At 40.5% G+C, this 27655-nt stretch overlaps 1 protein-coding gene across 7 annotated transcripts in view; it reads right to left on the reverse strand.

Annotated features, from left to right (window-relative positions):
* LOC123498872 (titin homolog) overlaps positions 1–27655 on the reverse strand; it is a 321603-nt gene that overhangs the window by 37013 nt on the left and 256935 nt on the right. For 6 of the 7 annotated variants that reach the window (XM_045246358.1, XM_045246360.1, XM_045246362.1 and 3 more), the window contains 3 exons: positions 24700–24823; positions 22174–22209; positions 1621–1759 (listed from right to left, as the gene is read on the reverse strand). In XM_045246358.1, coding sequence (XP_045102293.1) covers positions 1621–1759; positions 22174–22209; positions 24700–24823 — 299 coding nt within the window. The remainder of the gene's footprint in view (positions 1–1620; positions 1760–22173; positions 22210–24699; positions 24824–27655) is intronic. The other variant, XM_045246359.1, reaches the window with a different exon arrangement.

Genomic DNA, 27655 nt, shown 5'->3' on the forward strand with positions numbered 1-27655 from the left:
GATTGAAGGGAAGGGGAGAGAGGTGGAGGGATGGGAAAGGGAGAGGAGGAGAGAGAGAGGGAGAGAGAGAGGGATCATTGACGGACGAGAGATTAGGGGGGAGAGAAGGGAGAGGAGAGGAAGCTAACAAGAGAGTGGAGAGGACAGGATGGTGGAGAGTGAGAGGAGAGGCACTAGGGAAAGGTGAAGGGTTCGGTAAGGGAGAGGGGAGAGCGAGGGAGGGGAGAGGGAGGAGAGAGGGGAGAGGCAACAGGAGGCAAACAGGAAGGAGAGTGATTGATCAAAAAAAAAAAAAAAAGATGTGAGGAGGAAAATAATATCTCCTTAAAGACGAAACATCAATACTGAAGAAGGGAAGAGGAGAAAAAGAGGACATGAAAATAAAGAAGGGAGGGAGAGAAAAGAAAGAAAGAAAGGAGAAAAAATAATAAAAATAATGAACAAAAAGAGAATGAGAGAATATTGAAATCAAGACATAAATAATTGAAAAAAGAAGGGAAAGAAAGGAAAAGAATTGAAATGAAGTACGAAATAGTGAAAAGCAAAAGAATGAAATAAAAGAGAGAACAAATTTGAGAGAATGAGATACTGAGTTAAAGAATAGAAATAAAGATATGATAAAAAAAAGTCACTGAACATGAAACGAAATGAAATGAGAAAGCAAATGATGAGAGAGAGAGAGAGAGAGAGAGAGAGAGAGAGAGAGAGAGAGAGAGAGAGAGAGAGAGAGAGAGAGAGAGAGAGAGAGAGAGAGAGAGAGAGAGAGAGAGAGAGAGAGAGAGAGAGAGAGAGAGAGAGAGAGAGAGAGAGACTCCCAGTATTCAGAAAAGAGTGAAAAAGCAATACATGAACACAAAAATAAGGGAAAAAACCTCAACACAGAAAAAGAGAGAGACAAAATTTCAAAGTAAAAAAGAAAAGGAAAAAGAAGAAAAAACACGAATAAATAATCTTACACAAAAATTTCCATTAAAAGACAGTGACAAAACACACACTCACACACACACACACACACACACACACACACACACACACACACACACACACACACACACACACACACACACACACACACACACACCTTACCACCCCAATCAGTCACACCCACCCCACACACAAGACAACACAACACAACATATCAAACCACACTTTCATTGCCAGACACAACACAAACTTTCAAAACACACACAAACACGTAATCTCTTCCCCCCCCTACACACACACACACACACACACACACACACACACACACACACACACACACACACACACACACAGACAACCCTTTAACCCCTTCAGTACCATGACGCGTTTCTATATTCAATTTGCTTATTATTTGGTGAATTTATACAGCTTCAGAAACTTATGTGGGGAAGTAGAACAGTGAAGACTTTAGCCAATAATCCTCTGACCTTTATAGACCCTCCGTAATGCAAATAAAATCATGTAACCACACCCCAAAAACTCATGGTAAAAATGCGTTCCAGTACAGAAAGGGCTACACTATACCTCCAACCCTCAACCCCACAACAAACACACCATACACCACCAAAAGACACACCATCTCATAAGCCCTTCTAAAACCAACACAGGGGATACCACAAGGCAGGAATCTCTTACCGTTTTGTCTCTGAGGCGGTTCACTCTACAGTTGAGGTAAGCCGTAGATCCGAGCTGCGCCGTGATGTTGGAAGCATTCGTGTGGTCCTGGAAATATGGCAGCAGCTCGTGTTGGTCGCCGTGCAGTGTGTGGTCGTACCTGATGGAGAGCATTGCAGCGTGAGGTACGAAGATGAGGAAGAGAGAGAGAGAGAGGGACTGAGAGGGAGGGAGAGAGAGAGGGATATGTAGGTTTGAGTGCTTGTTTGTGCTTGTTACCTGCCCGGATACCTGTCTGGATTGATGACTAATTGATGTACATGCCAATAGTGTGTGTGTGTGTGTGTGTGTGTGTGTGTGTGTGTGTGTGTGTGTGTGTGTTTGAATAAATTCCGCCATTAAAATATGCATATAACCTCATTAAAAAAATACATAAAAAAGTAGAAATTCCAGAAATAAAAGCAAATAAAATATGAAAAAAAAACATGTCCAGTAATGACCAATACATAGTTCACACACACACACACACACACACACACACACACACACACACACACACACACACACACACACACACACACACACACACACACACACACACACACACACACACACACACACACACACACACACGTCAGTTACGAAAAAAAAGGAGGGAAAAAAAGAACGACACATTCTAATCACAATAAAAAAACATCGTATAGATAATGAATAAAGGAAACACAGCCACGCATAACGAATACCAGGAAATGAGAGAAGGATTTAAAGACACTAAAGTCACATTAGTCTCAATGAACTAACAAAAAGACACTTCAAAAAAACAGTTGAAGAATATATTTTGCTGACAAGACTTTTATTTACAGGAGGAAAAGGAGGAGGAGGAGGAGGAGGAGGAGGAGGAGGAAAGGGAGAAGGAGGAGGAGGGGGAGGAGAAGTGAGATGACAAGGAGGAGCAAGAAGGATAGAAAGAGGAGAATTAAGTGAACAAACACAATGCGAAGAGACGAAAATAGAAGCGTAGGAGGAAAGAACAATAACAAGAGGATTACAAATAGAACAGAAAAGAAGGGAGGAGGAGGAGGAAGAGGAGGAAGAAGAAGAGGAACGAGAGGCGGAGTTGAAGGAGGAGAAAGAGAACAAGGAGAAGTAAGTGGAGAAACATTAAAACGGAAAACGAAAAGGGAGGAGGAGGAGGAGGAGGAGGAGGAGGAGGAGGAAGAGGAAGAGGAAGAGGAAGAGGAGTAGGAGGAGATGGAAGAGGAACGAGAGGGGAAGGAGGAAAAAGAGAACAAGAAGAAGTAAGGCGAAAAAAAAAACATTAAAACGGAAAACGAAGAGGAGGTGGAAGAGAAGGAGGAGGAGAAGGAGGAGGAGAAGGAGGACGAGGAGGAAGAGGAGGAGGAGGAGAAGGAACGAAAAGGAAAGAAGAAGAAAGAGAACAAATAGAAGTGAAAAAAACCCATTAAACTGGAAAACGAAGAGGAGATGGAAGAGAAGGAGGAGGAGAAGGAGGAGGAAGACAGGTAGGTGGAGCTAGGAAGTCTCACTATGTAGTCTTCTGGGAGCCGCGCCGTGATCTGGCTCTCATTAAGGCCCAGGCAGCTACAACACAGCTCAGGTGCCCTACGCAATTAACGTGTGAGACTCCAGGTAAGTGAACGCGCTTATCTCTTGCCTGACTGACGTGATTTGCCGGCGTGGGTTCTTCATTCGTCTTTTTTATCTTCTTTCTTTTCTGATTTTTTCTTTCTATATTGTCTTTCCTTTTCCTTGAGTTTTTCTTTATCGTTTTGTTATTTTTTTCTCTCTTTCTCTCTTTCGCCTAATTTCTTTGCTTTATTTTTGGTTTGTTATTTCGTGGTTGTTTTCTTTTTTTCTCTTCAATTCATTCCATACCTCTTCTTTTTTCTATATTTTTCTTATATCCCTTTCTCATTTGTTTTGTCCTCTCTATTTTTCTTTCTTCTTATTCTTCTTCTATATCATTTCCCCCTTTTTATTTTCTATTTTCTCATAATATCTCATCTTCCTTCCGTTTTCTTCTTCGTCCATTCCTCCCCTTCCTCCTTCTTTTCCTCGTGCTTCTCCTCTTCCTCCTCCTCCTCATCATCATCATTTTTCTCCTCCTTCCCTTCATCTTCTTTATCTTCATCTTCAAATTTATCATAAAACTGAAGATTACATTTTATAACTAATGCAAATTTCTTTCTCATCAGTTTCTTTTATACCCTCTTTCTCTCTCTCTCTCTCTCTCTCTCTCTCTCTCTCTCTCTCTCTCTCTCTCTCTCTCTCTCTCTCTCTCTCTCTCTCTCTCTTGAATGTAACACTAATAATGTTAACTTCACATATATTTCAAGACCACCACCACCACCACCATCACTACTACTACCACCACCACCATCTTCTACTCCTCCTCTTCCTCTTCCTTCTTTGCCTCCTTCGTAACAAGCCAGGTGAGAGAGGTGAGGCAGAAAGGTGAGCGACGCTGCCTAGGTTATATCAGTTATTTTCCCGTCCAGCGCCTTCACCCTCACCTTCCTCATCGTCATCATCATCATCATCAGCATCACCTTCATCGCCATGTACTTTTCCATCGGAACATAGTACGAAAACTGACGATTTTTTTTTTTTTTTTGCGTTTTTATTTAACGTTCAAAATATGAATGATTATTATATCTGCATTTTTTTTATTCCTGTTTCTCTCTCTCTCTCTCTCTCTCTCTCTCTCTCTCTCTCTCTCTCTCTCTCTCTCTCTCTCTCTCTCTCTCTCTCTCTCTCTCTCTCTCTCTCTCTCTTTTCGTTAAGAGATGAAATAGTAAAATTTTAATGTGTTCTGAAGCAGATTTTTTTTATTTATTTTTACTCTCTTTTTCTTTTTCCTATTTTTTTTTGTAATGATCTAAAAGAAATAAGCTTTTTTCCTTTCTTTTGCAAAGTTTTTCTCTCCATTTCGAATCAGGAACATGTTAATTCTCTCTCTCTCTCTCTCTCTCTCTCTCTCTCTCTCTCTCTCTCTCTCTCTCTCTCTCTCTCTCTCTCTCTCTCTCTCTCTCTCTCTCTCTCTCTCTCTCTCTCTCTCTCTCTCTCTCTCTCTCTCTCTCTCTCTCTCTCCCCAAGCTTCCATTTTAAGTAGCTAAAGTTTGGGTACATTGCTCAATTATTATCATTTTCATATATATTCTTTTTCGTGTGCAATTATAAACGATGCAATGAAAACCTGCATCTACGTACTGGTATTTAATCCGCTTATGTATTCACGTGTGTGTGTGACGGATTGGAGGGAGGCGGAGGATGGTGGAGAGGGAGGGAGGAGTAGGAGAGAGGGGAAGTGTGGAAGAGGAAGGAGATGGAGATTGAGGGAGGGGAAGTGGGGAAGAGCGGGAAGTGGAGATGGAGGGAGGAGGTGGAGAGAGGGGAAGTGGGAAGAGGGAGAAGGTAGAGATGGAGGAAGGAAGTGGAGAGAGGGGAAGTGGGGAAGAGAGGAAGTGGAGATGGTGAGAAGAGTGGGAAAGGGGAAGTGGGGAGAGGAGAGAGAGGGAAATGGGGAAGAAGAAGGAGGTGGAGATGGAGAAAGGAAGTGGAGAGAGGGGAAGTTGAGAGAGGAGAGAGGGGAAGTGGGGAAAAAGAGAAGGAGGAGGTGGAGAGAGGGGAAGTGGGGGAGAGGGGAAGTGGGAAAGAGGGTTAACATGTACGAGTTTAATTAGCAAGTGATGCAGGTGGGTAATTTTGACTTGAACGTGCCACTAAAGTTAAAATGACACGTGATTGGAACGGAACAGGAAAGTGAAGGCTTTATAATTATTGACATTGTTATTACCGTCATTAGTGTGTGTGTGTTCTGTTGTTGTTTTTCAATCTTTATTTCATTTATGTGTTAGCTAACAGTCTGCGTGCCTGTCTGTCTACCTGTCTGTCTGTCTGTCTCTCTCTCAGTCTTTCTGTCTGTCTGTGTGTCTGTCTCTCTGTTTGTCTGTCTGTCTGTCTGGTCTACTGGTGTTGCTATTGGTCTGTTTGCTTCCTTTGCTTTTTTTCCTTTTTTTACAAAGTTTGTTTCTTTCATGTCATTCCGTCTCTGATAAATCCATTTCACTTTAACATACTTGATATTCTCTCTCTCTCTCTCTCTCTCTCTCTCTCTCTCTCTCTCTCTCTCTCTCTCTCTCTCTCTCTCTCTCTCTCTCTCTCTCTCTCTCTCTCTCTCTCTCTCTCTCTCTCTCTCTCTCTCTCTTTCATTTCCTGCAGCTCTCCTTTTACTTTCATACTTATTTTATTTTTTATACGGTTTTTTTTTGTCCTCCTCCTCTTCCTCTACCTTTTATTCCTCCTCATTCTCCTTCTCCTCCTCCCCCTCCTCCTCCTTCTCCTCTTTCTTCTTCTCCTGCTCTTCCTCCTTTATCAGAAGCGATGGGTCTTCTCCATACTCCTGTTATTGTACTTAATCGTCCTCTTCTTACCATCTTCTTGCTACTTCTCCTCTTATTCCTCCTCCTCTTCCTCCTGCACTAATCACGTTTGGAGACGAAAGACTAAAGAAAAGAAACTAGTATGAAAGGAGAAGGATAACAGGGAAAAGAAAATAAAGGAATATAAAGAACGTGGAGAAAGGAGAGGAAAATAAGATAGCTTGAAAGAATAAAAAGATAAATAAGCTTTTAATTTTGTACGATCCTATTAACTTGATACATCAGAAGGACTTTTTTTTTCCACCCTTCGATTCTCTTAATATGAAAAGACTAGTGGAGAGGGGAAAGATGGAAAGGAAGATGGGAAAAAGAGGAGTGGTCTGAAGCAAGGGAAGGAGAGCAGTGTTGGAAAAGGTACATCTGAAGACTTTTTTTTTCCAGTGTTCGATTCTCTTAATATGAAAAGGCTAGTGGAGAGGGGAAAGATGGAAAGGAAGATGGGAAAAAGAGGAGGGTTCTGAAGCAAGGGAAGGAGAGTAGTGTTGGAAAAGGTACATCTGAAGACTTTTTATTTTCCACCCTTCGATTTTCTTAATATGAAAAAGAGAGTAGTAGAGAGAGAAAGATGGAAAAAATAAGGGAAAAGAGGAGGGATATGAAGCAAGAGAAGGGAAACAGTGTTGGAAAAGGTACATCAGAAGGGTTTTTTTTCCACTCTTCGTTTCTCTTGGCATGAAAAAGAGTAGTAAAGAGGAAAAAGAAGGAAATGAGGATAGAAAAAGTAGGATATGAAACAAGGGAAGGAAATCAATGTTGGATACCTTTCCAACATTACTTTTTTCCATTCTTCGTTTCTCTTGGCATAGGAGAGTAGTAGAGAGCAAAAAGAAGGAAAGGAGGAAGGGAAAAGAGGAGGGACATGAAGCAAGGGAAGGGAAGCAGTGTTGGAAAAAGAGGGAAAAAAGGAGAACGCGGGGCTGGCAGGGGGGGCAAGTTTCAGAAGCTTCCCAGAGAAGGTTTTGATAATGGCGCAAGTTAGGTGAAGTTTGCGCCTGAAGTTTAAGAAGCTCTGAACCCGGACACACACACACACACACACACACACACACACACACACACATACAAACGGTCATCATGTGTGTGTGTGTGTGTGTGTGTGTGTGTGTGTGTGTGTGTGTGTGTGTATTTACGTAAGGCTGCTACGCAACGTCATAAAAACAAACACATAAAACAAAAATTCTCGTTGCTTTCACCATAAAAGCGAAAAGAAATCAAGAAATGGCAAAGAAAAAAGCTTATCACCAACATAAAAAGAGAGAGAGAGAGAGAGAGAGAGAGAGAGAGAGAGAGAGAGAGAGAGAGAGAGAGAGAGAGAGAGAGAGAGAGAGAATTCGAAAGAGAGAGAAAGAGAGACATTCGAAACAACCCATAAAAACACACACACACACGAAAAAAAAAAAAACGAAGACGAGAAAAAGAAAACTCAAAATTGGATCCAGTATGGCTTTTCAATCAATTTCGGTTTTGCCAACTTGCATCACTAATCACCGAATTATCCCAAAGCAATTAAGGAAGTATCGCCAAATTATCCCTGACGAGCGAGGCAAAGTATCGGAAAAGTATCGCTGGATCCCTCACGCCTGAAAATCCTGTTAATGGTCCCGCCAGTCGGTTCTGATGGTCTCACTCGATCCTTTGCATTCTGGACGACCACTCAGAGCTTCTTTCGTCCACGTCATTCCTGCTCTAATAACTCCATTTCACTTTTACATACAGAATCATCTCTGTCTGTCTGTCTGTCTGTCTGTCTGTCTCTCTCTCTCTCTCTCTCTCTCTCTCTCTGGGTAACATGATATCATTTTGCTTTCACAATAATCTTTTGACTTTCCGTATCACAGCCTCTCTCTCTCTCTCTCTCTCTCTCTCTTGGTTGCTGCTGTCATATCTCTGAATATATTTGCTTGTTTCTGATTGCACTTTTCCTTGGCGTCTCTTCCTCCTCCTATTGTTATTTCAGTGTCTGCGAGTCGCTCATGTAATCTCCTTTGCTTTTATCTTCCTTGTCGTCCTCTTCTTGTCGACTTGTCTTTTCCCTGTGTCTATCTCTTCTCGCTTTCTTTCACTCGATATCTTTCATTATTTCTTACTTCTCCCTTTTCCCTTTTCATGTATTCCTTACCTATCTGCCTCTGTCAACCTTCCTTTCTCCCTTACTTTCCTTTCCTTTCACGTACTTTCTTCTTTCCTTTTCCGTCACCGTTTTTCTTTCTTCAGTTTCCTTCTGCCCCTCAGTACCTGCCTCGGGAGTGCCAAAATGCCTCCACTTCCCAGATTGAAGGCACTGGGAGAGGAACGAACAATTTATGGATCATGATAGATAACGTGGCAGCCTTGTTAAGGTAAGACATCTTCCAGGAGGAGGAGGAGGAGAAGGAGGAGGAGGAGGAGGAGGAGGAGAGGAAAGATTAGTATGCAGCTCTCGAAAAATGTCATGAAGAATGGTGGACGATGGATCAGACGTGTGTGTGTGTGTGTGTGTGTGTGTGTGTGTGCTGTGACGTAATTTTTTTTTAATACGTTTTTGGTTGTCTTGCATTATTATTATATTTTCTTTGTATTTCATTTTTGTTTTGTTTAAGCATTTTAGATTTTTAGAATAGTCGTATTTTATTGATCATTGATTGTCATGAAGAATGGTGGACGATGGATCAGACGTGTGTGTGTGTGTGTGTGTGTGTGTGTGTGTTTCACTATTTGATCTGCTGCAGTCTCTGACGAGACAGCCAGACGTTACCCTATGGAACGAGCTCAGAGCTCATTATTTCCGATCTTCGGATAGGCCTGAGACCAGGCACACACCACACACCGGGACAACAAGGTCACAATTCCTCGATTTACATCCCGTACCTACTCACTGCTAGGTGAACAGGGGCTACACGTGAAAGGAGAGACACCCAAATATCTCCACCCGGCCGGGGAATCGAACCCCGGTCCTCTGGCTTGTGAAGCCAGCGCTCTAACCACTGAGCTACCGGTTCTGTGTGTGTGTGTGTGTGTGTGTGTGTGTGTGTGTGTGTGTGTGTGTGTGTGTGTGTGTGTGTGTGTGTGTGTGTGTGTGTGTTAGTGTGAAATGTAACAAAGTGGCTATATTTGTCAATTCAACGGTGACTTGAAAATATGGTTTCTAAAATTACAAAACGAAAGCAATAAATAAAAATGTGTGAATATTTTCTAGAGAGAGAGAGAGAGAGAGAGAGAGAGAGAGAGAGAGAGAGAGAGAGAGAGAGAGAGAGAGAGAGAGAGAGAGAGAGAGTCAAAATTCCTTTTCCCTGGAGTGCCAACCCAGGGGAAAAAGTCAACACATATTGAAAAATGGCAAAAAAATGGAAAAAAAGGATGAAAAATAAAGGGAACGTGAAGAGAGAGAGAGAGAGAGAGAGAGAGAGAGAGAGAGAGAGAGAGAGAGAGAAACAAAAATAAAAACACGCAGCAATTCCCAAAAGGACGCGAAAAAAATAAGAAATAAAGACAATAAATTTTGCACGTCCTTCCAATGCGCTTTTCGACACACAACACACACACACACACACACACACACACGAATGACCTAAGCTATATAAATATCAATCAAGTAAAATAAAGTTAAATTTGCTTATGTGACATTAAATTCAGTCGCTCTAAAGTGGTAACGTTTCTCTTCTGTAGTAGTAGTAGTAGTAGTAGTAGTAGAAGTAGTAGTGATAGTAATAGTAGTAGTAGTAGTAGTAGTAGTAGTAGTAGTAGTAGTAGTAGCAAAAGTAGTATTAGTATTAGTAGTAATAGCTTCTGTCTCATTTTCTTTACATCAACAGGTTCGTAATCATATTTTCTCTATTTCAATAATTATCGTTCCTCTAAACATCATAGAGTTGTTCATACCTTCCCTTTCTATTTACCATTCATCATTACGTTTTCTTTCAAATTTCCAAGGACTGACTATGCTATCTTGCACTTTCCTCTCCAAACGTCTAACGCCTTTTTAATAAAGGTTCAGGAGGCGAAGAACAAATCAAGGACAATGCAAGGATGCGAGAGACAAGAGATCCAAAGCGAGAGAGAAAGAGTAAAAGAGGAGAGAAAGATAGGAAAGGAAATAGGAAGATAGATAAAGATTTTTTTTCCATTATCTAAACTGGGACTCTCTTTCCCTTCCTACTTGTCGAAACAGTTTCCTCTCTCCTTTCTCCTTTTATGGGTATTACTTCCTCCCACCCTCATTTTCCATGTCCGCGGATCTCTCTCTCTATTTCTGCACCTCTCTTCCTACCCTCCTTCCCCTCGCTCCTCTCTCCTTCCTTTACTTCCCTCTCCTCTTCCTCCTCCTCCCACTCGTTCTCCTTCTCTCTACCTCCCTCTCTCCATTTCGTTGTTACATGACCATTTCTCTTCCTGCTTCACTGGTTTTCCCTTCCTCCCTTTCTCTCTCTCTCTCTCTCTCTCCTTCCTCGCCTTTCATATACCTTTCAAAACTGTGCGGCGTGTTTGTCATGCCAGCGCCCATGAGGGTAAACATATACATCACGCGGGTATATTTCCACACAAAATACTCTTGACAAAGTGTTGAAAATATTACCAGCGCCACCAAAACCGCAACCACCAATGCCAAAACTTTAACAACAACAACAACTACTACTACTACTACTACTACTACTACTACTACTACTACTACTATTCTGATCTTTTATCTGATGAATAAATGAAATGGGAATAGAAAGTGGTCAAAGGAAAAGTAGTTATGAAGGAGTAGAAGAGAAAAGAAATCATAGGAAGAAGAAGAGAGAGGTTAGACCGTTAGAGGGAGCAAGGCAATAAAGAAAGGCAAGAAAAGGAGGAGGAGGAGGAGGAGGAGGAGGAGGAGGAGGAGGAAGGAGGAGGAGGAGAGAGTGTGCCTGAGGAAGACTGTACGCGTAAATCGTTGTAAGAGACGAATTGGTTGTTCAGTCTGACAAAATGTTTCGCTTGTTAAAAACTTTAGGAACACGACTACTACTTCTACTACTAGGAAGGGATGGGGTGAGGAAGGAGAGGAGAAAGAGGAGAAGGAAATGGGAAGAGGCGGAGGAGGATGGGGGAGAAAGGGGAAGGAGGGAGAAGAGGAGGAGGAAGGAGTGAGATGAGGAAAAGGGAAAGAAAAGAGATTGAAACTTGTTCGTGCCAAGTTTATCTATAATAGTTCTCTCTCTCTCTCTCTCTCTCTCTCTCTCTCTCTCTCTCTCTCTCTCTCTCTCTCGTTGCATATTTGATATTGGTGACTTGAATTCAGAAAATGGAGGGGAGAAGGAAGAGGAGGAGGAGGAGGAAGAGAAGGAAGACGAGGAGGAAGAGTAGGAGGAGGAGGAGGAGGAGGAGGAGGAGGGCAAAATATTCATGAAAAAAGAAATTTCAACGTAATTTAAAACTTTAAGATATACAAACAAATTATTTCAAGATAAATATTTGATCCACTGAAAAGGAGAAGGAGGAGGAGGAGGAGGAGGAAGAAGAGGAGGAGGAGGAGGAGGAGGAGGAGGAGGAGGAGGAGGAGGAGGAGGAGGAGGAGGAGGAGGAGGAGGAGGAGGAGGAGGAGGAGGAGGAGGAGGAGGAGGAGGAGGAGGAGGAGGAGGAGGAGGAGGAGGAGGAGAAGGAAGACGAGGAGGAAGAGTAAGAGGAGGAGGAGGAGGAAGAGGAGGAAGAAGAGGAAAAGAAAAAAAATATAGAGGAAAAGAAGGAAGAACACAACAACAACAACAACAACAACAACAACAACAACAACAACAACAACAACAACAACAACAAACGAAAACATGAAAGAAAAACAAAAAGAAAATAGAAGAGTAACAACAAAACACTAATAAAGACAATGATTACGATTACCAGAGAGAGAGAGAGAGAGAGAGAGAGAGAGAGAGAGAGAGAGAGAGAGCTGTAACAAGTAAAGAAAACTGTAACACTTTATACAATGACATTATTTCCTCTCGCAACTTTACACCTCGATGGAGAAAAGGAAAAACACATCACACAATTTTTTTTTCCCAAAGTTAATCTAATGTCGCGCAATAATATCTTAGGCCGGCGCTGGAATTACCTCGTTCACAATTAAATTTCCATCATTACGCGTCCATTATGTTCTTTGACGCTAAGCTCCTTTACAGCACTACCTCCCTCACTCAGGCTGGTCACCTTTACCACACACACTCCCTTCGCTTCTTGCTTCCCTCTCACATACTCTTCCCTGGTACTCTTGCTCTTTCCCTTCTTTACTCTTCATGCTGCAACTGGTACCGTCCTTTCATCTTCTATTATTTATATTGTTTTTCTTTTTATTAATTCCGTGTTTTCTCTAGTCTTGCTTCAGTACTGCTCTACTTTCCCTCCTTCCCTCGATCTTCTACTATCTACATTGCTTCTCCTATTAATTCCTTGTTTTCTCTAGACTTTGGTGCTGCTTTCCTTTCCCTTCTTCACTCCTTCATAGTGCAGCTGCTGTATGTATCCTGTCCCTCGATTTTCTAATATTTACTTTGCTTCTCCTATTAGTTCGGTATTTTTTCTAGACTTGTTACCTTGACTTCGTGTTATTACCTTATTTCCCTGAACTTTACCCCCACCCAACCCCCAACACTGCAGCTGTCTGGTGGAAAGGAAGGGTTATTCCCGTCTTCCAGGCAGTGAAAGTTTGCCCTACAACAAAACAACTTCCACTAACGATGCTGGAAAAGTGCATTATGATTAACAAGTTTTCTGACTCTTGCCACCAAAGAAGAACAAACTTCCTTCATTTCCTTCACGCTGCGAGAAACGTTAGCCAGGCAGCTGTTTGTACCCTGACGAGAGGCGAGTGTTTGTTTGCATGGAGCTACGGTGTGTATCGCAGAGGGTGGCTGAGCCGAATTAATATTGTAGCGTCTATATATGTGTACAATGCTTCTTCCTAAGTGTTTCTGTGAGACGAGAGATGAGAGAGAGAGAGAGAGAGAGAGAGAGAGAGAGAGAGAGAGAGAGAGAGAGAGAGAGAGAGAGAGAGAGAGAGAGAGAGAGAGAGAGAGAGAGAGAGAGAGAGAGAGAGAGAGAGAGAGAGAGAGAGAGAGAGAGAGAGAGAGAGAGAGAGAGAGAGATGTAAGGCCTCTTTTAATTTATTCATCCTTCTATCTAATTATTCACTCTTATACCTTTTCTTCACCTTTTTAGTAGTAGTAGTACTAGTAGTAGTAGGAGAAATAATAGAAGTACACAATAGAAGTAGTGTGTGTGTGTGTGTGTGTGTGTGTGTGTGTGTGTGTATGTACTCTTACTGTCCGTAGCAGAAAGTCGTCGTCTCGCATCACCACTTCTGCGGGAATTCGTAATGAGGCAAGTAATACAGTGGAGCGCCGCGGAGATGTTTAACAGCGAGTGCGGGAGACGGTTCGATAGACTTACTGAAGCTGTATTGTCCCGTTCCTTCCAATTATCAGACGAACCAAAACACACACACACACACACACACACACACACACGCAGTCCAACCCACTCGAAGCTCCTCATCTTCTGCAAACAAACGACGTATTGAATCTAAACTTACACTATTGAATCCCACGTACAAGTTTTGAATAGTGGTGCTGTCTGATGTTCCTCTCAGCTCTTCTCTTCTTCAACTTCTTCAACCGGTGTACTGAAGCTGAAAGTTGTTTTTGTGTACGCTTAGGTAGATGATGATTCCTTCCTTCCTTCCTTCCTTCCTTTCTTCCTTTCTTACATTCTCCTTTAAACCTTCCCCTCGATGGTTAAATGGATGGATGGATAGATGGGTGTATGGAAAAGGTGACTTTTTGCCTATTAAATAATTTTCACTTCAGAACATTCCTCTACAATAAATAAAAATTCAAAATAATGTCCTTTCGTTAAACTTCCTTAACCTAACCTTACCTAACTTAATCTAACCTAACCTAACATTACCTCAGCAAAGATTACTACGCAGGAAATTACTCGGAGGAATATTCACTGATAAAAATAAGCAAATACAGTGTTTTTTACTAATTTAATTACTACTTGGTGGCTTTCCATATTGCATTTACAGCCTCCGTCACTTTGCCCTTCGTGACAATTAGATTTCACGCTCGAGAACACAAAGAGGGGGAGGATGGAAAGGTTGGAAAGAGAAAAAGGAGAAGAGAGAAAGAGAAAGACAAGAGGTGAGCCATACACGACCGATTGAATGGTGTGGAAAAGGAGGAGGACGCGGAAGAGGAGGCGGAGGAGGAGGAGGAGGAGGAGGAGGAGGAGGAGGAGGAGGAGGAGGAAGGGGAAGAGGAGAAGGAGGGAAACCGGTGAGGAAAGAGAGATAGAAAAAAAAAAGACTAACAGATTCAATTAACGAAGAAGGGAAGGGAGGAATAGAGAAAAAAAAACTGTACAAAATGGTTATGCAATTATCTGAAACAAAAGCAAAGGACGACACAGAGAAAATGGAAAAAAAGATAAGAGAAAAGCTTTACGAACTTAAAAAAAAAGAGACATTAGAGATGAGAAAAGGAGGGAAGGATGCAACGAAGGATAAAGCAAAAATGAGTGAAAGAAATTAAAATACTCTCAGGGAAGAAAAAATAATGAGATGATAACTTCCAATTGAATTAATCCTTCAATGAAAAAGAGATGACAGGGAGAAAATAAAAAGGGAAATAAAAAAAAAACACAGGAAGGGAGGAAAGACGCAACTCAATAAGAATGGAAAAAGAGATAATTGGTAAAATGAAGGAATAAATGGAAAAGAAAGGAAATTTCAGGAAGGAGGACAAGGAGAAACCCAAAATTAAAATGTAGCAGTAAGAATTAAAGGATACACGAGGAGAAAAGGGGAAAGCCATGAAGAGTAATTAAGCTAAAAAAGAAAAAAAGAAAGAAAAAAAACAACAACAACGCATGGAAGGAATAGCAATTACAGAATTAGGTCAAAAGAATAAAAAGAAATGTGAAATAGAAGAATGAAACAACAAAGAATGAAAAACATTGAAAAACACACAAAGCAAAAAAAAAAAAAAATGTTAATGAAGAGACACAAAGATAAACTAAAGAAATTAATAGAGAAGAGAAAAATAAGATAGACGGGGAAATAAAAGCAAAAATATACATAAAACAAAGAATAATAGAAAACACAAGTAATTTTTCTTTCATAGGTAAATCTGAGTCATTTGAGAAGAAATTAATTTTAAAGAAACTCACAAATTCCCTCTTAATAACAACTCGTCGCCGAAAGAAGAAAAAAAGAAGAAAATCGAAGTAAAAAGACAAAATTGCAAAAGAAAATGAGAAGCTTTGTGTAAGAGTCCCTTGTGTGTGTGTGTGTGTGTGTGTGTGTGTGTGTGTGTGTGTGTGTGTGTGTGTGTGTGTGTGTGTGTGTGTGTGTGTGACAAGAGAACAGACATAGCGTAGCACTTTCTTCCATCCAATTCTCGTATTCGTTATCTGAGGTTCAATTTCTTCACCTAATTTCTTTCTCATTAAAATATTCCGCGTTCTAATCCAGGCAATATTTTCCCTATTCGCGGCAGGACCATTATTTTTTTTTTTTTCCTTTTTTCCGCCTCCCGCTCCTGCAAAAATTCCACGATTCGGTTTTAATGTATATTATTTTTTTCTCTCTTCTGCCCCGGCGCCTCCATTTCCATAAGAACAACTTACCATTTTCTCTTCAACTGGAGGGCAGACTCATGTAATTTTCCTTCCCTGTCCTGTGTATTTCTTTACCATTATGATTTCCTGAACTAAATATATTTTGAGTCTGTATCAAAATAGCATTCTATATATAGCATATCACAAAGAATAACTTTTTTCATCAGTCAATTATTCCACCTAATTCGAAACGGGAGTGGATTAGCAGCACTGCAAAATGCAAATTAACCGAGCCAATACTTTTATTGTCTGCCTGGCAAAAAAATATCGATAGGAATAATAAAATTCACGGACAGTTTGCAGTTTTTTTTTTTCAGGGACTTATTTTTTTATGGCTTTATACTGCAGCAATTTTCATCCCAGTCCCCAGTACTCCCCTCCTTGATCCCGTCGCCCTTCCCTCTCTCTTTCTCTATGAGTGGATGGAAGCAGATTGGTCACTCCACAACAAACATTTCTCCCTCACTCCAACACCAAACACGTTTTTTCTTTCCTCTTATTTCTCCTGCACCGCTCCTACATTCTCTTTTTTTCCATTGCTGTTAGTCTTTCTTCATCACATGTTTATCTCGTCCTCTGCTGGCAATATTGTCCTCCACCTCCTTCTTCTTTCACTAACTTGTTCTGATAGGTTTTTCTTTTCATATTCATTCCGTTCGTTGAAGCTCTTATCTTTGTTATTTCGATCCTCCTCCGCCTTTATATTATTTCCCATTTCCTACTTGACATAAGATAATGTATCTTGTCACAAACAAAGTCCTCCTGTTCCTAGTCTTCTTCTTTACCCACATTGCAAAGAGGATAAACTATAGAACAGCATAAGCGGATCCATGTTTGTCTCTGAAGTATAAAAAGGAAGACTATTACATTAACGGATAATAGAAAGACTTGCTATGACAAATTTTGAAAAATAACACTAAAGATTTTGTGTTTTTAATTCACCCCGAATAGAATCTCGAACTAACAGGTACATCTCAGTTATCCTTCTTGTTCAGTCGTTCTTGTTGCTCTTGGGCAGTTTTCTCCTCTTACATTAAAAAAAGGATTTGTAGGTGGAAGAACCAAAGTGCTATGATGCAAGAAGTAAAGCAACGCCATGAACTCAGACGATATAGATAGCAACGGTGCAGCAAAGGCGTCATCTAAAACCGTGCTCTTAGAGTCAATTGTGTTGGGTGTCGTAGCATTAGTGGCAGAGATCAGTCCATTCACAAGCCACCCACACAAATATGTCAAGGCTACACATGTTTCTGGTTTAAGGAGCAAGTTGGCTGGTGGGTTATTTGATCCCCGCCACGCTGATTGTCTCCTCATATCAGTGGACAACTTTCCTGACTTACCAGCAACAAAATCAGTTACGAGGGAGAAATGTCGTGGATAGATTTGCTGGCAACTGATAAGAGATGAATGCTTAATAGTCTCCAGTAAGTGAATAAGACAGAGGAAATGGATGGATTTTTTCTTATATAAGAGAGAAACCCGGGGACTGGACAACAAAAACTATGATTAACCCCTTCAATACCATGGCACGTCTTCATATTCATTCTGCTTACTATATGGTGATTTTTTTACAGCTTCAGAAACTTATGTAAGGGGATTTAAATTGTGAAGACTCTAGCCACAAATTTTCTAACCTACATAGATCCTTCCTAATGTTGATAAAATGGTCTAATCATATCGAAAACTCATGGTAAGAATGCGACACAGTACTGAAGGGTTAAAAAAAAAAGCCCACTGAGGTGCCGGTCCTCAAACGGATTGAAGGAAATGTGGTTAGAAGATTTGCTGTTCTGGAATGCTCCTTATATGTAAATGTCTCCTTTTGCTTTACAGTAAATATCATGTTACCTTTTTCTTTACATATTTCCTTTATAATTGATAAGTAATATTGGTCAGTATACACCATTACATTGTAACACAGAAACTTTCCCTTCTGTAGCAAACATATTTTTCTTCTTTCCAGTAGTTGTGTTGCGATTTTCTCCACGTATCCTCTCACAAACCTCTTACATGAAGCACCGAGAAATAAAAATTGTGATACACTCTTTATAGTCATGAAACAATTCCTGGTCGTCGATAAAAACATAACCTTTGTGTTCCTTTCCCACAACATATAATACCGTGTTCCGTACTTCATCCTTCTGTGTGCCTTCCAACTAACCAGCTAACGACGTAACTAACTAGCTAACCAAGAAATTGACCACGTAATCAGACAATTGACCTGCTAACTAACTACATAACTGATGAGAGAGAGAGAGAGAGAGAGAGAGAGAGAGAGAGAGAGAGAGAGAAAACTGGTATAAAATAGTCTCAAATACAACATGTCAGGACTTTCTTTTCCATAGTGAACTCCAACACATGTTCTTTTCAGTGTACATAATATTACGAGTATTCTCAATTCCTGTTTTGCCTGCATTGTGTGGAAGGTGAGCGAAGAGAGGAGGAGGAGGAGGAGGAGGAGGAGGAGGAGGAGGAACAACAGCAGCAGCACCTTCACATCACTGGTGCAATAGTCTCACACTACCTGCAAATTACGTTTTAAGGTCTTAGATAAGTAATCCCGTTATAAACAAAGACGCTATTGTGTTACACGTTAAAGCCAGTATTCCTGTGTTCCCCTGTGACCTTCCTCTTCTTCCTCCTCCTCCTCCTCCTCCTCCTCTTCCTCCTCCTCTCCTCCTCCTCCTCCTCTTCCTCCTCCTCCTTACTGCTTTGTCCTTCTACCTCTTCTATTTCTCATTCACTCTGATCTTCCTCCTCTTCTGCCTTTAGTCATTTTCTTCTTCTCTGTCTTCTTCTTCCTCCTCCTCCTCCTCCTCCTCCTCTTTCTCCATTCCCTTCTTGTCCTCTCTTGTTTCTAGTCACCTTCCTTTCACTATTTATTTTTTCATCCTTTCCTTGTTACTCTTTCTCCTTATGTTCTCCCTGCTTCCCTTTGCCCTTCCTTCACATTTGTTGCCATTCCCCACTTTCGTCATTTTTCTTCCTCTCTTATTCCGTTTTCTATTATCCTCTCCATGTTTTTTTTTTTTAATTCTCTTCGCCCTCTCCTCTTATGCTTCCTTTTCACTCTCTCTCCCCTTCCTTCTTCTCATAACTGCTTCACCGCCACATATATACATACATACATACATATATTTTCACACTCACACACACACTCTCTCTCTCTCTCTCTCTCTCTCTCTCTCTCTCTCTCTCTCTCTCTCTCTCTCTTGACAAAAATGTACTCTTCTCATTCCTCTCTCTGGCAAGCAAATGCATATTCCTGGTTCCTTTACGCACGACCCACTACGACCACTCTCTCTCTCTCTCTCTCTCTCTCTCTCTCTCTTTTGCTTTTCACTTTCCTATCCTTCCTCCTCCTCCTCCTCCTCCTCCTCCTCCTCCTCCTCCTCCTCCTCCTCCTCTTCTTCTTCTTCCTCCAGGCACTTACATATATACATACAGAAAATTGATAATGGAAAATGTCCTGTACTATTTTCGGTTACACATAAAAGTGAAATAGTAGGTCTTTCGGGGCTGCCAGAGTGTGTGTGTCTGTGTGTGTGTGTGTGTGTGTGTGTGTGTGTGTGTGTGTGTGTGTGTGTGTGTGTGTGTGTGTGTGTGTGTGTGTGTGTGTGTGTGTGTGTGTGTGTGTGTGTGTGTGTGTGTGTGTGTGTGTGTGTGTGTGTGTGTGTGTGTGTTGAAGATTAGTTTGTCCTGGCGGTGAATTTGTCTCTCTCTCTCTCTCTCTCTCTCTCTCTCTCTCTCTCTCTCTCTCTCTCTCTAGTTCTATCTGGCCGTACAAAATCTTCTTTTACACTAATGGCTTCATAAATTCTTTACATTTTCTCCTCTTCTCTTCTTCTTCCTCTTCCTCTTGCTTTTCCTCCTCCTCCTCCTCCTCCTCCTCCTCTTCTTTCTCCGTGACTAATGGCTGGCAAACACTGCAGTTACATCTAATGCAACTTAATGGAACACTCACGCAACTCATACTTCATATGTCCATTCCTTCAGGCCTCCTTGTGTCACCTTGATTCTCACCTTGATTGGAAATGTCACGTGTCTGTCTGTCTGTCTGTCTGTCTCTCTCTCTCTCTCTCTCTCTCTCTCTCTCTCTCTCTCTCTCTGTGTGTGTGTGTGTGTGTGTGTGTGTGTGTGTGTGTGTGTGTGTGTGTGTGTGTGTGTGTGTGTGTCTGAATTATGCATCGCGAGTATGGACATTGCTCGTAGTGGTGTTGTTCGTCTTTGCTCCGAGGTGGTAGGGGAAGGGGCTCTATGGCAAGGTAAGGCTAGGGTTAGGTATGCTGAGTGAAGGGAAAGGAAGGAAGGGTTGTCAAGGTTGTCATGTCCTTCTGGGTGCTGTTCTATGCTGTTCTATACTTGTTCACGTTAACTCAATACTGGGGCACATTTTTACCTTGAGATTTGTGTACGATTAGACCATTTTATTGACATTAGGAAGGGTCTATGGAGTTTAGAAGATTAATGGCTACAGTCTACACTATTTTAATCCCCTACGCAAGTTTCTGAAGCTGTTTAAAATCTCCAAATAGTAAGCAGAATGAATATTGGAATCGCGTCGTAGTACTGAAGGAATTGAAGTGGACAAGCGATATTAAGTTCAAGTTGTACAGAAACTATAGTTGTGATATGTTAAGCAATAAAATAGATAATAGTTAAACGGTGCAAAAAAAAGTGTTAAGAATTTGTAAGGTATCTTATATTGTACCCTAATTTTGCTAGATCCTTATAATTTCCTTGTCTCTTCTTTTCAGTGCTTCTTCCTCTTTTAACTTTCTTGTCCTCTGCATCTTCCTCCTCTTCCTATTTCTCTTCCTAGTTATTTTCATTCACAGGATTTGTTTTCATTTACCGTGATCATCCTGTCCTTCAGTGCCACTTCCTCTTCCTTCTTTCTATCAAGTCTCCCTCCTCCTCCTCCTTATCCTCCTGCTCCTTGTTCTTTTCCTCTTCTTTACTCCATCTCATAAAGTTCAATAAATACACTGGTCTTTGTTATTTTCATCCTCCTATCCTCCCTGCCTCCTCCTCCTCCTCCTCCTCTGTTCTTCGTCCTCCTTTTTCTCCTCCTCTTTCATTTCCGTGCTCAGGCTTGTCATTAATATCTGTCATAGGAGAATCCATGCCGAGAACGGTTCATCATCACCTGCAAAACTGCATTTCTAGCGGTAAAGGTTAATGAGTTAATTAAGAAGCGGTACGAGGACAGGAGGGAAGGAGGGAGGGAGGGAGAGAGAGTTCGTACGAAGGAAGAGCTGAATCATGAACGTCGACGGAAAAAAATAAGAAAAGAAAACGAAGAGTGAAAGTAAACAAAAGGAGATGAAGTGATGGAAAAAAAAAATGTGAAGAAAAAGAAGACGACGAAGACGAGGACGAAAAATAAAGAAGAAACATAAAATAACGAAGCAACTGACAAGGGGAGTGGAATTAGGAGTGAAAATGTACAAGTAAGAATGAAAGTAAAAGAGACAAGAGGGAACTAAGTGGAAGACAAAAGTAGGAAGGAAAAAAAAATGGAGAGGGAGAAAGTGCAAAGAAAAGAAAAAAAAAAAAAAACAAGAGAAAAAGAGGTGGACGGTGGATGTAAGGGATAACTGGGTGGAAGAAAGAGGTGGAAGAAAGAGCAAGAAGAAGGAGGTGGAAGGAACTGCAAGAAAGAAGAAGTGGCAGTAAAAAAAAGGGGGAAGAAGACGCAGAGGAATGAGGGAAAAAAAGGGAGATAGAAAGAAAAGACAAAATAAAGAACACAACAGAAGACAAAGGAAAGAAAAGACCAAATGAAAAAAAAGTGAGAGCTAAAAAGTAGAATAAAGATGAGACAAAAAATAGACGAAAATAAAAGCAACAAGTAGAGAGAAAGAAACACAAAACAAGAAGAAAGGAAAAACAAAACAGACACACACACACACACACACACACACACACACACACACACACACACACACACACACACACACACATATTGAACCTTAGCAATCCGTTACAATGAGAACGTAGCCTAAGGAGAGGTGGAGGTGAGGAGGGAGAGGTGAGAAGTGAGAGGTGCGCAGTAGGAGTCACGTGAACAGGTCTGCGTGAATCAGTGCTTATATAAAAAAAAAAAAAAAATGGCCGTATCTATTTGAACGAATACATACAGATAAACCCGCTTTATCCCTTGGTGCCTGAGAGAGAGAGAGAGAGAGAGAGAGAGAGAGAGAGAGAGAGAGAGAGAGAGAGAGAGAGAGAGAGAGAGAGAGAGAGAGAGAGAGAGAGAGAGAGAGAGAGAGAGAGAGAGAGAGAGAGAGTTACATAGCTAGGAGTGCATGTTTTAAATTGGTTAAAAGGATACCCTGCAGCTACACATGAAACATTCACATTACAGAACAACATTTATGTGCTAAATTATAATGAAGCGAAAGAAACAAAGAAGAAAACTAAATAAATGAAGGAAAACTAAAGTAAAACAGAAGAATGCAAATGGTAAGATAAGTAAAAAAAAAAAAAAAACTATTCTTACTTTGCAGCTTTCCGTTTTCTGCGCGGCATTGTCTTTCTGAAAGGAAAAAGAACATGAAAGGAGTGAATTTCCGAACGACAACAAAAATTATGTCAGCAAATGTGCGCAAAAATGTAAAAAAAAAAAAATAAATAAATAAAATAAATAAATGAAAAGAGAATGAAAGAAAGGAAAAGAAAAATATAACACGAGCCATTTCCATTTCGAGGCTTTTGTGAAAACGTCCAAAGAGAGAAAGAAAGAAAGAAAATATTTTGAACTTGTGGACTTGAAAGCATAAATAAATAAATAATCAAGAAAACTTTTAAAACTACATAATTAGCAAGAAAGAAAAAAAAGGAGAAAGCATGAACTGAAATAACTCACAGGATTCTCTCTCTCTCTCTCTCTCTCTCTCTCTCTCTCTCTCTCTCTCTCAACCACGCACACACACAAGATAAGAAGAAGAAAAAGAGAGGAAAAGAGATGTGAAGATTGAGATTGAGAAAGAGAGAGAGAGAGAGAGAGAGAGAGAGAGAGAGAGAGAGAGAGAGAGAGAGAGAGAGAGAGAGAGAGAGAGAGAGAGAGAGAGAGAGAGAGAGAGAGAGAGAGAGAGAGAGAGAGAGAGAGAGAGAGAGAGAGAGAGAGAGAGAGAGAGAGAGAGAGAGAGAGAGAGAGAGATTAAGGGAGAAAGAAAGAGAAAAGCAGAGACAAAAGAATAGGTGAAGCGAAAACAGTAAAAAAAAAAAGAAAAAAAAAGAAAAAGTAGCTGTAAAAGATGAAAAGAAAGATGAAAGGAAAAAAATATAAAACAGACGAAAAAAGAAAGCAAAACTTGAAAGAGAAGAATAAAAGTGGATAAATCTAAATAGCAGACAGAAAAAAAAGAAGAAAAGAAAAAGAAAAAGAGAACTAACTAAAAAAAAAAAAATTGTAGAAAAAAGGAGGCAAAAAAAAAAAAGATAGGTAAAGTGGTATCTATTCTAAACATTGTCCTTGTACCTTCAATACCAAGCTATTTCTGAAGCCATTAAAGTCTCTAATCTTTTCCTTTGTCTTGCCTTCGTGTTTCCGTCCGCCCGAGTTTGTCTTTCGGCCTCTCTGCTCCTCACAAATTGTTTTACTTTCGTTCGTCTTTCCCGCAAACTGTTCCTATTTTACCTGAAGCTCGATTCCCACCTATGCGTCAATCTTGTCTTCAGTGTGTGTGTGTGTGTGTGTGTGTGTGTGTGTGTGTGTGTGTGTGTGTGTGTGTGTGTGTGTGTGTGTGTGTGTGTGTGTGTGTGTGTATTTTCTGCATGTTTTGTTTATATTGTATTTACTTTATTCTTTTGTTTTTTCCTTTCAATAAACTACTACTACCGCTGCTTTCTCTCTCTCTCTCTCTCTCTCTCTCTCTCTCTCTCTCCCTCATTATTTTTCCCTGTTATAAACGTTCAAAGAAATATTTAAACCGTCATAACAATTTTCACAATGATTTTGAAATGCAAGTACTGAAAACAAACATGCATATATTTATGAGAAACAATATTTATTCATTTATTTATTATTTAGCTTTCGATTTTTTTTACTTACCGAGATCATAGGATGTTATTTAAGTACATAGCATTTTAAACAGTACACATGTCATGAAATTAAACTCGATAAACAAACTAGAATGACTGAAAGGAAAAAAGAAACTTGATTAGCATATTTATTTGGTCTATTAATTATTTCAACAGTCTTAATAAACGCCGACACACGCACATGGACAGACGCACACACACACACACACACACACACACACACACACACACACACACACACACACACACACACACACACACACACACACACACACACACACACACATTAAGACAGTTTGAATAAAGAGAGATACATTCACTCAGACGCAAATACAAGTCAAAAGGTAAATAGAAAGACAGATTGACAGTTACATGAGGATCAGTTACACCAAGAATAGCCAAAAAAGTGGATAGACAGGTAGAGAGGTTTAACAATTATGATAAATACACACATGTTTACTCAAGAAAACTGAGAAATTACTATATGCTCCAGAAATAAAATCTTAATCAAAACAAATTTCATATATTACATTATTCCTCCAAAAAAAACAAGAACACAATATGGAGAACTATAGAGAGGTATCCGTAATATATGTGGCAGTTTTTGTAGTAAAGACAAGGCTACCACTATCCACTCAACTTAACTAACCTATCAAATCATTTAATCTTTAACACAGACTTACTGATTCACCACTGATTACCTCCTAACACATTCTGAAACACCTTCTCACCTCATCAACACTATTTTCAAAAAGCTCCACAAGTTCAGGTGGCTTTTTACAGTTATATTGACGGACTAACGGGTTTTCTGCATTATTAACCTGAAAAACACTCATGACAGCACGGCTAATCATGTCTGCGGCTTTTCAAAATTGCTGTTATGATAGAGAAAAGCATTTACGAATACTACCTCTGATTATTGAGACTATCCACCATTATATTTCTAAGCCAATGTTCTCTCACACCACCACCACCACCTTACCTGTCCTCAGTGACGGTGCTGTACGACCACAGGGAGCTAAGGGAGGCTCTGGTGTCGTCCGCTGCGGTCTGTCCTGACTCCACCACGCCGCCATACTGCGCCTTCGACCCCGCCGCGCCCACCTCTGCAATGGAAAGGTTGTTGTAGTAGTAGTAGCAGTAGTAGGTGTAGTAGTAGTAGTAGTAGTAGTAGTAGTAGTAGTAGTAGTAGTAGTAGTAGTTGTAGTTGTTGTTGTTGTTGTTGTTGTTGTTGTTGTTGTTGTTGTTGCTAAGGTTGTTGTTGTTGCTGTATTAGTAGTCTGGCGGGGATGGAGGTAGTGATAAAAGTAAAAGTGGTGATAACTTAATAGTAACAGTAAAGGTAACAATAATATCAGTATCAGCAGCAGCAGCAGTAGCAACAGCATCAACAAAACAACAACAACAACAACAACAACAACAACAGCAACAACAACAACAACAGTAGCAGGAGCAGCAAGGTTAGCAGTAATATAGCACGAAAACCAGTATAAGGACAAAAAAAAAAAAAAAAAAAAAAAGAAAAAGAAGGTCCATATATTTCAAAGGCAGGCGAGATGAAGGAGGGAGGAAGTACCACGAATAAAAGCAAAGCAATGGTAACGAACCCGGAATAAAGAGGTAGATGGAGTGAATAATTTGAGAATTCTGGGAAGAGAAATGGAGTGAACACGAAGGCCGTCAGCGTGATGGAGCTTGGGAATAGAGGACAAAAAAAAAAAAAAAAAAAAAAAGAGATCCCCTTAAAAACGTAAAAGAGGGAACGTTGAAGGGGGAGGTGGAGAGGGTAGGAGGAAGGCTTGAGTGGGGAGGGGCAGGTAGAAATTGAATGAGGTGTGAAAATGTGTTGGTGGAAGGGAATAAAATAAAGTTGAGGAATTGAAAGACCGTGAATATGAGGCAGGGATTGAAGGGCGTGATAGAGAAGGGTGTGTTCTGAATTGAGTGGGAGGTGAACGAAAATTTACGACTATGAAAGTACACACACACACACACACACACACACACACACACACACACACACACACACACACACACACACACACACACACACAGAGAGAGAGAGAGAGAGAGAGAGAGAGAGAGAGAGAGAGAGAGAGAGAGAGAGAGAGAGAGAGAGAGAGAGAGAGAGAGAGAGAGAGAGAGAGAGAGAGAGAGAGAGAGAGAGAGAGAGAGAGAGAGAGAGAGATGAAAGGAGTGCGAGTGTGTATGTATATTGAAATCAGATTAAAACGCATTCAAATCAAGCGAAAAAAAAAAGTACTAGAAAATAGAAATGTGATAAAATGGAATGGAATTGACGATGGACTAGATAAAAGTGAAGTCATGTATATCAAAGTACACACACACACACACACACACACACACACACACACACACACACACACACACACACACACACACACAGAGAATTAATTAAACATGTGGTAAAGTCCTTATGCAAAACCGATTAACAATAAAAGCTAAAAATAGAAAAAATAAAGAAAATGAAAATAGAAAGTACTGAAAAAAAAATGAACTCAGGGAAAATTAACAAGTTTATGAAATGTGTTAAATACAGACAGACAGACAGACAGACGAATAAAAAAAAATAAACAATAGAATGAAAATATACACATTAAAAAATCAAAAAAAACAAAAAAAATTGAAGCTCAGGGCAGAAAATAAAATGACAACGTACCAGAACGAAACGAGAAACTGAACTCAGAGAAAACAAATCCAATTGAATAAAGACGATGTACTGCAGTGACATGGAAATGTACGCCGGTGTCAAAGGATGGAGGAAAATTGTGCAAGGGAACGGGAGGGAGAGACACAGAACGAGAACGAAAGCGAGAACGAGAGAGAGAGAGAGAGAGAGAGAGAGAGAGAGAGAGAGAGAGAGAGAGAGAGAGAGAGAGAGAGAGAGAGAGAGAGAGAGAGAGACCAACAAAAAACACAGCCTTACATAAGAAATGAATCTATGCAATGTGTTAAGCAAGGCTGATGGGAAAAGCACACGGCGGGCGGGCACACCACGTGACATACAGGGAGGCACTTGGCGAGCTTTCTGGTGAGATTACAGAGGACGCAGTGCAATGAATAATATGGGATCGTACGAGGCGGTCACGGAGATTTGCCCGCTGGTAGTTTATGGAGCAAGATACGGAAGGAAAGATGGCGATATATGTTCTAGTGGCACACGAGTTGCAGAGTCAGAATTCATTGATCTTTTTACAGTTGCTGCTAGAGAAATGTATACGAGTACAAACTGGAGAAAATTAGAAGGATACTGGTGTAAAGGAGTGATATATAAAGCTGTTATTTTTCTATGTATGAGAAGCACTAGTCTAAATCAACAGTGACTTTAAAATGGGGGATGCTAGAAGGAAAAATGAAATAAATGAAGGTATATTTGTTTTATCTAAGAGCGATACTGAAAAAAATGGTAAAAAAACGGGAATAGAATGCCAACTTTGGTGAGATTACATAATTGCGGAAAGGAAAGCAGCAAGATACCGAATGAAAGAAGGAAATATATCGTAAAATAACAGAATACATGAAACTATGTACAGCTTCTAGAAAAATTCAAATAGAGATAGAATAAATGTATGGAGGATGAACTCATAAAGCAACTACGTATATACAAAACTAACGCCATGAACAGAGAAGACCCGTGAATGGCGCTGCGTCAGGTGCTGTGGGCAGAGACAGACATACAAAATAACATGTATACGATGCTATTACGTGTGTGTGTGTGTGTGTGTGTGTGTGTGTGTGTGTGTGTGTGTGTGTGTGTGTGTGTGCCTGTGTGTAATCAGATTCTTATGTATGTTTTTGATACCAGACTTAGGTAAGGTACATAACACAATATGTCTGTGAGGTTGTCAGAGGAGATACAGTACAGAGAAAAAGGATGAGTAGGAGGAGGAGAAGGGAGGAGGAGGAGGAGGAGGAGG

The sequence above is a fragment of the Portunus trituberculatus genome, chromosome 48 (genome assembly GCF_017591435.1).
Source record: "Portunus trituberculatus isolate SZX2019 chromosome 48, ASM1759143v1, whole genome shotgun sequence".
NCBI classification, from domain to species: Eukaryota; Metazoa; Arthropoda; class Malacostraca; order Decapoda; family Portunidae; genus Portunus; species Portunus trituberculatus.